The sequence below is a fragment of the Brassica rapa genome, chromosome A07 (assembly GCF_000309985.2).
Source record: "Brassica rapa cultivar Chiifu-401-42 chromosome A07, CAAS_Brap_v3.01, whole genome shotgun sequence".
NCBI classification, from domain to species: domain Eukaryota; kingdom Viridiplantae; phylum Streptophyta; class Magnoliopsida; order Brassicales; family Brassicaceae; genus Brassica; species Brassica rapa.
Genome location: NC_024801.2, coordinates 4,105,754 through 4,117,957, shown reverse-complemented (window position 1 = coordinate 4,117,957; position 12,204 = coordinate 4,105,754). Strand labels below are relative to the sequence as shown.

General features: G+C 32.9%; 1 protein-coding gene across 2 annotated transcripts; it reads left to right on the top strand.

Annotated features, from left to right (window-relative positions):
• The first annotated feature begins 921 nt into the window (after nucleotides 1-921).
• Nucleotides 922-2,046, top strand: LOC103844355 (probable E3 ubiquitin-protein ligase RHY1A). Of its 2 annotated transcripts, none has more exons than XM_009121157.3 (3): nucleotides 922-1,216; nucleotides 1,301-1,413; nucleotides 1,724-2,046. In XM_009121157.3, exons 1-3 carry the CDS (start codon nucleotides 1,031-1,033, stop codon nucleotides 2,007-2,009), a joined length of 585 nt encoding a protein of 194 aa, XP_009119405.1. In that variant the 5' UTR covers nucleotides 922-1,030; the 3' UTR covers nucleotides 2,010-2,046. The 2 variants fall into 2 exon arrangements, with proteins under 2 accessions (XP_009119405.1, XP_018510997.1); XM_018655481.2 differs by having other exon boundaries at nucleotides 1,719-1,985.
• The last annotated feature ends 10,158 nt before the right edge of the window (nucleotides 2,047-12,204 follow it).

Genomic DNA, 12,204 nt, shown 5'->3' with positions numbered 1-12,204 from the left:
GCTTCGGGACAGATTGTAAGGAACTGATAGCAATGGTGAAGGACCCTCAGGCGTGGCCAAGCTTTGCGACGGAATTGGAGATGATAGAGACGCTACAGATATGCTTTCCGGATTTTAAAATCATTCACGTCCCACGGGCACGCAATCAGACGGCTGATTTTTTGGTTAAGACTGCTAGATCCTTCCATAGGGAGTTATGTTTTATTGGTTGTTCTATTCCGGGTTGGTTACCCAGGCCACCTCAAGTTTGAGTAATAGAATAGTCTTTCGACGTCAAAAAAAAAAAATATTTTATATCACTGACAATTTTAATTATTATTTTAGATTTTTTTTGTAAGAAATTTTAGAATAGTTATAAAACCTGTTACCAGTTCAGAAAATATGATGGACTTTCACGTAAACTTAAACGGGTTTAACGTTTTATACCAAAACGTAACCACACATTCTGTAGTAAAATAGAGCGAATGCATTTTTCTTTCTTGTTTTCTGCCCTCACATTATTTACGTGTCTTTAATCATTTTCCTATATATTTTAACAATGATTATTATTTTTTACTAATTTGATTTAATAATATACTATATTATGGTCTTATTATACGATTTTTTCGGTAAAAATATTCCCATGATTAGTTATCTAATACAATACTACAAGGGCTCCTGTTTGTTCTTTTTTTAATTACAATATAATGTTTCATATCTTTACTAAAGTCTGTACCTTCAAGATGTAAAAGTTTGTTTTTTGTCAAAAGGCCTTCAGTCAAGATGGAAAAAATAGGGGAAAAGGAAATTCTAATGCTAGATAAGAAACTGTTATATAATTTAAAACTAACTTTTAGATTAATTTTTTTTGAACTTTTAACTAACTTTTAGTTTATACCTAACTAACCCATCTTTATATTTTTCCATCATTTTATCATATTGCTCTCAATTATTAGCGATATAAACCTTTGTAGCTGCCGGTCATTTCTCTCTCTCTCGCACCCTCTCTCCCTTTCTCTAAGCAAGCTAAAACACAACAAGAATAAAACCTATGGCTGGTATGCTTCCAGGAGTTGAGTGCGCGAGGAGGCGGCGCTTTCACGGCGGTGCTCCACCGATTGACTTATCCAACACGGCTTCTGTGGCGGCAGCAACGGGACACGTATGGACTCGCCGACCATCCTTCTCTCTCTACACTACCAATCACGAGAGTCACCAAGCCTATGTCTCCTTCTCGGTAATGAAACGACTAAAATAAAAGAAAAAAGTTCAAACATTTTCTTGGGAAAGATTCTAACTTACAAAATTTATAAAATTATAGGAGAGAAATGTTAGGAACAAATCTTACGGTGTTGATAACGACGAGAAGCTCGTAGGAGCAGCCAAAGAGGCGAAAGATAGATTGGACGAGCGGCTGAGAAACCCGCGAAGAAGGTTTGGTTTGTTTAAACAAGTGTATGATAGCAAACCAAGTCCTAATTCACCTTAAAATGCACCGAACCAGCTCAAGCCTTTTGCTTGAATTCCTTGATAATGACGCATGATGATGCACTATTATCTTTCTAACATGTGGTATCACATGAGCATATAATTGTGAGATTGCCTTTTGTCGGACAATTATTTTATCCTTTTAGCGCTAACCGACTTTTCTCGGCTAAGCGCATTTTAGCAAGGGTTTCAATTTAAAGATTACCAAATTTGACATTTACTCGTCTCGAATTTTACTTTGAATTTTCAAGCTCAGGCAAAATGGCAAAGACAAAGTGAATAAATTGGAGCAAGGGAAAATTAAATCTCTCATGGATTTACCGACAGAGGTAGTTGGGTTGAAGAAGAGCCGGGGAAGGCTTGTCAAATGGTTCGGGTGGCGAGTAAGGCACCAACAAGAGTGTGCTATATGTCTTGACCAGTTCAAGACGGGTGAGACATTGGTCCACCTACCATGCACCCATAAGTTTCACTCTATATGCTTATTGCCTTGGCTAGATACCAACGCGTATTGCCCTTATTGTAGAATGGACATTTATTAATTGTAACAATTTAATGTCATATACTTGTTTACGGCTATCTTAGTCTTTAGAATTTCTAACATAAGCTGCATATCCTTGAGCTATATAACGTTGTTAAGAAATGCATCCATAGTCTATCAGCACCATATATAAATCATATTATAACATATGCGAGAAGATAATGCGGAAGAATATAATAAACGTGATAAAAACAACACAAAGATTTAATATTGTTCACCAAATTGTTACGTCTACAAGCAGAAACAAGTTTCAGATTACATGAGGTTACTGAAACACAATATAGATAAAAGAGTATCTTACATCCTAAAACCATAGTGTTGACGGACTTGCGGGCTTAGACCCATTAAAAATGACTAAATAGAATACCTCGGTTCATATGATTAATCATATCGCATATCGCTAGTTAACCGAGCCAGATTAGATTGAAAGCATATCAACAAATCATCTTTTTTTTTTTTTTTTTTAAATCAACAAATCAGCTTTGTTGATATTCTAGTGAGCATCTCATCAGATCTTATTTGAAATGGCAAATCTATACCGAAAACAAGATTATCTACTTCGTAGTCAAAAGGTGGACACATATTATTTTTAGACAATTTATGGCTTCGACCGGTGACACGTAGGATTAGAGTTGAGTTACAATAAAATGTACGATTTGATGTAACTTGCAGTAAAATCTATGTGGTAGAAACTGTAGATTTATATGGTGAGTTCGCAGTAAAAATGTGAGTTATTATTTTATCAATATTATTTGATTGGTAACATTTTTGATGTATAAGTCGCAGTATATATTATTTTAAAATATAAATAATATTTTTAATAATAAAATTTGAAAAAAAAAAAATAAATCAAAATTAACTAAGGATGTTGAAATTTTGTGTACATGAATTTTTAATTACCAAACAATATTAAAAATAAAAATTAATAGAAAAGTTTAATTGACTATTTAATTGGAACTTATACAAATATTTTATTTACATAACTTTTTAATCACCAAAGAAAATTAACAACTAAAATTATAGATTTTTTAACTAATTAAAATGAAAATGTGATTTTAGAAAAGCTTTTTTGGTAAATTAGAGAAAAACTTTGGCTAACTAGTATATAACCATAATAAATTGTTAAGTATATTGTATTAAATAATATAAACTAAACGTAAAGGGTACGTGTTATGTATTGTAATTTTTTTAAATTGTTAATATTCAAAAGGTAGTGGGTAGTTAATTGACAAACTCAAACTTTTCTTTAACTCAAATCTTAATACATGAGCTTTTTGTTGATGTAGATTTTAAATTTGAGTTATCATTTTTACAAAGTTTATAACTCAAAATTGTAACTCAATTATAATCAACTATAACTCAAACACAACTTCAAAATCTTAAAACTAATTCATGATTGGTAACATTTTTGATTTATATGCTTAACTCAACCTAAATCAAGTGTACTATATGTTACCAATCAAAGCCAATATTTTGGTCATCAATTGCATCTATATAGTCTTTCGATTTAGGGTCTGGCTGGTTCAACCGCAGCGGTTTCGGTTGCAGGAGTTTGCGGATGCGAGTGGTTGCGGTTTCTAGCGGTTTTAAGATATTTGTACGACTGGTTCTGTGGTTAGAAATTGGTGCGTTTGCGGGATACTTATGACTGGTTAACTACCAAATGCAGCAGCAGTTAAATAATAAATTAACAATATTTATATTTTATACAATTATAAAAATCTCAAAAATAATAATATTATAATAAATATAAAAGTTATATTTAGAAAGATATACTTTAATTCTTTTTTTTAATTATAGAAAATATTTTTATTTAAAGTTTTATAATATTAATTAAAATATAATAGATATATTTTAGCATTTTTATAATTCTAATTTAATTTTTTATTGAATATTTTTTTTGTATTTATATTGTTTTGAAAAAAAAGAATTTTATCCTCCCGCAACCGCCCGCAACCGCAAACGATAGCTGGAACCAGCTTTTGAATTTATGAGGTTCAGAGCGATTTGGAGCGGTTTGAGCGATTGTTGCAAAACGCCAACAACAGCTACCAAACGCAAAAGATGCGTTTGCGAGTGGTAGCGGGAAAACCAATCATACCCTTAATGGCCATCATCTTAGTTTTGCAGCCGATAGAGGAAATTGATGTGACACCCTATTTTTAAAAAATAATATAAAAGCAAAATTAATATAATAGTAGATACTAAAATAATAATAAACTCAACATTATAATATAAAGTCAAATACATTATTATAAAGTTAAACCGCAAATGCTGGTAACAACATAAATCCAAAAGTATATCCAAAAGTATGAAATAGGAAATAATGTAAACGACAAAAGTCTAAAGGGTTAAAAGTCCGATAACGATAAAAGCGATAAAAGCCCAAAAGCTCAATAGCTAATCACTCCTGCTTGTTGGTCTCACCTTAAAAAAAAAGAGGAAGGAAGGATCAGTAACATGGGAGACACTCAGTGAAGTATGGGATGCTAAACCGTAAACCACTGACTCAGTTCATAGCACTACAACTATGTAGGTTTAGTTCTAGCATGAAACAAACACGGTGTCTAACACACCACACAGAACAATCATATGCCTATTGCACCATATAATGACAAAAAATGGGATGATAGTACATAGCTATTCTATGCACCCCGCATTCTCCGCATAATGATATACATAAATAACTCTATAGGCGCCGCTAGTACAATAGTCCATTCTGTACCCCCGTAATCCAAAAGGCGTCACTAGTACAAACGTCTTTATACCCCCACAATCTCCACAAACAAGGCATAGCTAGCACAGACGTCATGTGCCCCGCAATCCACAAACATATGATGCAGCCAGTACAGACGTCTCTGTACCCCGCAATCTCCACACATGGACTCGCATATATATAACCATTCTTAACATCAATCATTTCACACAACCGTTGAATCCTCTATTATCCTATTTCTGGTTTAACAATCAATAATACTAATAAACAAATAAGATTTTCAAAGAGACTCGATTCACAGAGACCGATCATGTTTCGAAACTAAAATTTTCATAACGGTAGTACTAAACTAGTTCGAGAACTAAACGGGATATCCCTCACTTTAACAATGAAAATAACTGGTATCTATGAACTTCAAATGCTCAAATAGACTCCAAATCTGAAACCAAAACAAAAATTCGAGTCGGAACGGTTAAAAACAGGTCTGGTCAAGGTCTATGGAAAAGCCAACCCACTGGTCAAAGGTAAACCTGGTCAACCCTTGACCATAAATCAATTTGATCTAACCGACCGGTTAACCCTAACCGATTTTGAATTCAATTGAACCAGATCAAAATAGTTTGGTGAAAAATGTAATGTGTATATTGCTCAAGTTAACCGTACAAATGTGTCTTTACATGTATATATATATACAACCAGTTTAGTAAATGGAAGCTAAACCATTGGTTAGGCAAAACGAAACCTTAACCAATATGAATAATTCTAATATATATATTAAATTAATAAGAAAAAAAAAATTTCTTACTATAAGTGCATCAAGTTTAGAAGAACAGTTTAGCTTTGAGAATACTCAAAAGAAATAAACTATTATTACTTTGTGGCAAGCCACGGTAAGAAAACTTTAGTATATTTTTGATCTCCCAATTGGTGAAATGAGAGACACTGATTCTTGATGATCCAAATGTTTTCCGAGGTCCCTTGCAGTTGTTGGGATTGCACCATGTTTTATGTCATTTATCTCTATAGAGAACATGAATTGTAGCTTGCAGAGCATATCGAGTGACATGGAAGTTTATTGAAAAGAAAGAGCACAGGGTCTCCTGGTGGCAAGGAATATGGTTTAAACATCATAGCCCAAAATGTACTTTCTTTCATTGGCTTACAATCAAAACAGACTCGCTACATGAGACCGTAATAAAGCTTTAGCATATTTTTGATCTCCCAACTGGTGAAATGAGAGACACTAAGTCTTGACGATCCAAAAGTTTTCCCAGGTCCCTTGGAGTTATTGGAATTAGGTTTGGGTATTTTACCCGGATCTAACCCAAAACCGACCCAAAAAATTCCAGTTCGGGTAGGAGCCGAACCGATCTTTTTACCCAATTGGGTCTTCTGGTGGCAAGGAATATCATTTAAAATCATGCCCCAAAACATACTCTTTCGTTGGCTTACAATTCAAAACATGTTGAAACTCGTTTTTGACAAAATGATTTAAGATCATTTTTCGATAAGTTTCTATGTGAAGAAACGTTCGTCGGAATAACCCGAAGTGGACACTATGAAATAGTGTAACCACATGTAAAAATAAGGGTAGGTTTGAATGAGAAATAAAATTTCAAAGTGTGACTTACAAAGTTTGTAAAACTTTAAATTTGGCTAAGTGTGACTAACAAATGCACACATTGGATATTGGGGTTTAAATTTGATTTAAGTTCGTTAGATATACTTTATGTCTAATAATTTATGGTTTAAAATCATATTTATGTTATCTTATTTTTGTTTTAATATAATAATGTAAACCCATAGCAAAATAAATTAGCTTTGATTAGTCAAAGATATTAATATTTATTTATTTTTATTTTATTTTTTTGATGATCCTGGTATCCGGAGTCTCGTGAGGATCCGACTAGCGCCAATGACCGTCCATCGAAGCTTAGCCGAGGAGCCCGTCGAAGCATCTATGAGGGCTGGTGATCACTCCATGTAAATCCCACCGATATTAATATTTTTTGCTAGTAAGTTACAGTTAAGGGTTAATGAAAATTTGATTTTATTCATTATGATAATTGATGTGACTTAATGCTCCATGACACCACTTTAGGTTTGTTGTGATTTTGAAGAAAGAAAATCATACCTTTATGATGTGATTTAATGCTCCTCATTTTCTTATATATATATATATATATATATGAGTTTCTTGCTTTATAGAGATAAAAACACATATTCATACGATCAAAGATCAAAAGGAATTTCTCCTTTTTAAATATTTTTATTTTTATTTTTATTTTTATTTTTATTTTTATTTTTATCTAAGAGTACAGTTCAACAGGTTTTACTCTTCAATGATGGGAAATAGAAATAAGGCTTTTTGCAGAATTGACCTATAACTTAAAGTCAAACACAAAACTAACCTCCTTTTTTTAAAAAATTGGTTTTTCCTTATTCACCCTACAAATTCATATAATTCACGAAATGCCATCAAATTTTTTTTTTTCGAAAATGACATTTTTACTCTTTCACCCTCATCATCTTCAAGTGATTACAAGATTGCCATTGTCATCAATACCCTAACCACCATGAACAACCAATTTGAAGCTCTTAATGCTCCCAAAATCGAGTTACCCTTCTTCTTTTTCCATTCTTATGAACTAAACACAACATATCTCTCACTTTCTTCTTTCTTCCAGATCTGTTCGTCAGACGACTTACATGGGAAGTCGTCTGGCAGTAGACGATTTACGTGGATGTCGTCTGGTCAACGCTGAGGTTATTTTTGCAATTGACTTTGAAATCGATTTTCTGAGACAACTGAAAGTTAAGTCGTCTGATTTTGTTTGGTTACAAAAAAATCTCCAAAGAACCTAGACGACTTACATTTCAGTGGTCAGAGGTTAGTTTTGCATTTGACTGAATTATTTCAGAAGTTTGACTTTCCCGGACGACTTACATTTCAGTCGTCTGGTGAAAATTGAAATATCAATATTTTATTAACACAATACGACTTACAATTAAGTCGTTATAGGTTAGTTTTGCAATTGAAAGAAAAAACTTCAATATTTAATTATACCTAGAGGACTTATAATTCAGTCATCCGCCCGACGACTTACATATAAGTCATCCATAATTTTATTCTGAGATTGTGGTCAAACCTCGTAAATCCTGAACGACTTACAAGTAAGTTGTCTGACGGACGACTGAATTGTAAGTCGTCTATATATACTTAACCTATGACGACTTAATTGTAAGTCGTCTAGTTTTAAAAAGTTATTGATATTTTAATTTTTACGAGACGACTGACATGTAAGTCGTCCAGGAAAGTCAAACTTCTAAAATAATCCAGTCAAACGCAAAACTAACCTATGATGACTGAAATGTAAATCGTCTAGCTTTTTTGGAGTTTTTTTTTAACCAAACAAAAGCAGATGACTTATTTTTCAGTGGTCTCAAATAACAGATTTCAAAGTCAATTGCAAAAATAACCTCTGCGTTGACTAGACGACTTATATTTTAGTCATCTGGAATACTTAGATTGAAGTCTTCCGCATCGTCCTAAATGGACAACTTCTCTGGAAGTCTACTAGATGACCTCCGTGGATGTCGTCTCCGTCAATGTTTAATAAACTTGCATTTTCTCTAAAATTATAAAGACTTTTAAACATTTTCTTGTTAATTCATATTTATTAATGAATATTTGGGCTACTGAATGAAATTTATAACTTAATTGGTGATATTTATGAGGTTACCAACATTCACGTGAGTTAAAGTTTCTAACTGATCTGACGGAAGTCTTCTCCGCTAGTTTTTAAAGTCTTCTACGTTAGTTTTTGAATAACTTGTATTTTTAAGAGTGATAAGTAACTTCAAGATAAAACTCATATTTACAAAATGTGTTCTCTCCCTTAGTTTTACTAAATTTGACTAAGTTTTTCAACGCAAACTTATAAAAAATATGATATACTTTGACTAGTTACTATTGTTTGTTTCCATCTCTTAAGTATTATTGTTATAGACAATAATGATGATTATTGTTATGAGTTGGAAGAAGGGTTAAAATGCTTCTTAAAATGTTGTATCAATATAAAGTTACCAACATTCTTGTTTATTAAGATGAGAAAAAGGTCATTGGAGTTTATTATTGCATATGAGATATCCAAAGATAAGAAAAAAAACTACTAAAGTCTATTATTTCATTAATTTGTAAATGTGTAAACACATTGTTAGCACATTTATTACATCTTGGAAAACATTATTACTGATTTTACAAAAAATTCACAACTAAAAGAGTAGACATGCAATTCACAAAACAGACCACAAACAAAACTATTATAGATCATTCTTCTACAAAGACAAGCTTGGACTCTACTTGATATGGAAGAAAACTTTGTCAGAAGACTTCCAGGAAGTCCATACGACTTTTTGGAAGCCCAGACGATTTCCAGGAAGTCCAAACGACTTTGTCAGAAGAATTTTAGGAAGTCCAGACGACTTCTAGACGACTTTACAAGAAGTCCAGACGAATTTGTCAGACGACTTTTAGGAAGTCCAGACGACTTCCAGGAAGTCCAGACGACTTCCAGGAAGTCCAGACGACTTCCAGGAAGTCCAGACGACTTCCAGGAAGTCCAGACGACTTCCAGGAAGTCCAGACGACTTTGTCAGAAGACTTCCAGGAAGTCCAGACGACTTCCAGACGACTAACAGGTAAGTCGTCCCAGAAGTCTTCGAGATCTGAAAAGCCTGCATATCAAATCTAGATCTGAAAAACCTGCATATTCAAAAATGTTCAAATGGCTTAAAAACAGAAAAAATGAGTGGAAGATTAGATAAATCTACCTTTACAGAACACACAAAAATACATATCTAAAAATAATAGATCTACCTTTAAATTAGTGGAAGATGAGTACCATCTGATTAAAAACCTGCAAAAAAGATAGATTAGTAAGAAAGACATGAGAAAACTGAAAAAATCATATAAAGTTTGGTGTTTTCAAGTCAAAGAGATTAGAGTGGGTTTGGAGAGTTTTAGTTTGGAAAAAAGTAAGAACTTTATACAACAAGAAGTTACCAAATGAAGAAAAATCAGACATAAAAACTTACCAAAACGCTCAGATCTATTATGAAAGGGAGACTTCGTCAGAAGACTTCCATGAAGTCGAGATGACTTCCAGGAAGTCCAGACGACTTCCTGGAAGTCGTCTGGAAGACTTTCTCGAAGTCGTCTGAACTTCATGGAAGTCATCTGGACTTCAAATCCAGATCTGAAAAACGTGCATATCCAAAAACGTTCAAATGACTTAAAAATAGAGAAAATGAGTGGAAGATTAGATAAATCTACCTTTATAGAACACACAAAAATACATATCTAAAATTAGTAGATCTACCTTTAAATTAGTGGACAATGAGTACCATTTGATTAAAAACCTGCAAAAGAGATAGATTAGTAAGAAATACATGAGACAAAACTGAAAAATTCATATAAAGTTTGGTGTTTTCAAGTCAAAGAGATTAGAGAGAGGTTAGAGAGTTTTAGAATGATGAACATTACATTTTTGGTGCAGCCATTTGAGAGGGAGAGATAGAATGTGTAAATTTTTCTTTTTATAGGGAGACAAAAAATCCAATTAGGTTAAATATTTTTGATTCAGACGACTTCTGGACGACTTACTTGTAAGTCGTCCAGAAGAGTTTAATATTTTTAGTGGAAAATTAAAATATTTTTTGCGGGAAACTAAAATATAAGACTTTCCAGAAGACTTACAAGTAAGTCGTCTGATTTAAATTATTTAAGCGGAAAAATAATTTTTTTAAAAAATTTTAGGGGGAAATATTTGGACGACTTACATGTAAGTCGTCTGTTTTAATTTCTTCACCAGACGACTGGAATGTAAGTCGTCTAGACCCTAAACATAACCCCTAAACTTAATTAACTAACTAAACACTTCATAAAATCAAATTAAACTGCAAAAGTGTTTACTATACACAAAAATAAACACGTATAGGTAAAAAATTAATTTTTCAAAAATACATTGAACCTTTCCAAAATCTAACCCTAAGAATACATACAATACTACAACATATGTTGCCAAACCCTAGGCCAAAGAATACCATGATTCACTACCTACACTCATCTATGTTGAAAACAATTCAATGTTGTTATATTTTAATTTATATCACTTAAAACTATCTATAATTACATGATTTTAATTTTTCGCTTATCAAAATATTTTTTAAATTTTTTATAAATTATTTTTAAGATCAGCTACATCAGAAGACTTACTTTGAAGTTGTCCAGACGACTTTCAACATCTCAGACGATTCAGACAACTTACTAGGGCTATATTCGTAAAAATAGCTTATGTTTTTTGTTTGGTCACAAAGAGCTGCGCTGTAATTTCACAAAGCTTTTAGGTTAGTTTTGCATTTGATTCAAGTTTGGGTATAGGTTTGGGGTTAAAATCAAGTTGTGGATTAGTTTTGGCAAATTCCCCGTAGAAATATATGCAATTGTATCCTGGAATTTTGAAATGCCATACAACCGTCACATTGGGAGAATTAAAAAAAAAAGAGTGTCTCGCCTCTACAAATCCGTTTTTCTTTCCAAATTCTTGTATCGGTATTTTTTATTTATCAATTTATTTATGTAAATGCTTTACAATTATTTAGTTGGGCTTTTTGCAAAATTGACCTACAACTTAAAGTCAAACACAAAACTAACCTCCTTTTTTTTTGAAAATTGGTTTTGCCCTATTCACCCCACAAGTTCATATAATTTACGAAAATGCCATTAATTTTTTTTTTCTTTTTTTTTCGATAATGACATCTTTACTCTCTCACCCTCATCATCTTCAAGTAATTACAAGATTGCCATTGATATCAATACCACAACCACCATGAACAACCAATTTGAAGCTCTTAATGCTCCCAAAATCGATTTACCCTTCTTCTTTTTCCATTCTTGTGAACTAAACACAACATATCTCTCACTTTCTCTCCACAATGAGCTAAAAAAACCCAAGATTTTGATTCTAAATTTTTTATGGTTCATAGAGTAATAGAAGCTAACGATTATGGGTGGGTGACTTTCGTTTGTGATTCTGTGTGCTTGGAGAAGCCTTATGTATGCTAAGGAACTTATCTCACCAATTTAAGGTATGACATCGAGTTTTTTTCCAGATCTGTTCGTCAGACGACTTACTTGGGAAGTCGTCTGGCTGTAGACGACTTACCTTTCAGTCGTCTGGCTGTAGACGACTTACCTGGAAGTCGTCTGGTCAACGCAGAGGTTATTTTTGCAATTGACTTTGAAATCTGTAACCTGAGACGACTGAAAGTTAAGTCGTCTACTATTGTTTGGTTTCAAAAAAAATTCCAAAGAACCTAGACGACTTATATTTCAGTCGTCATAGGTTAGTTTTGCATTTGACTGGATAATTTCAGAAGTTTGACTTCCCCAGACGACTTATATTTCAGTTGTCTGGCG

Excerpts from the sequence above, each read along its gene's own strand:
- LOC103844355 (XM_009121157.3), top strand. The coding sequence starts at position 1,031 with ATGGCTGGTATGCTTCCAGGAGTTGAGTGCGCGAGGAGGCGGCGCTTT. Across the intron at positions 1,217-1,300 it reads AAGCCTATGTCTCCTTCTCG|GAGAGAAATGTTAGGAACAA; the intron begins GTAATGAAACGA and ends ATAAAATTATAG. Across the intron at positions 1,414-1,723 it reads CTGAGAAACCCGCGAAGAAG|GCAAAATGGCAAAGACAAAG; the intron begins GTTTGGTTTGTT and ends TTTCAAGCTCAG.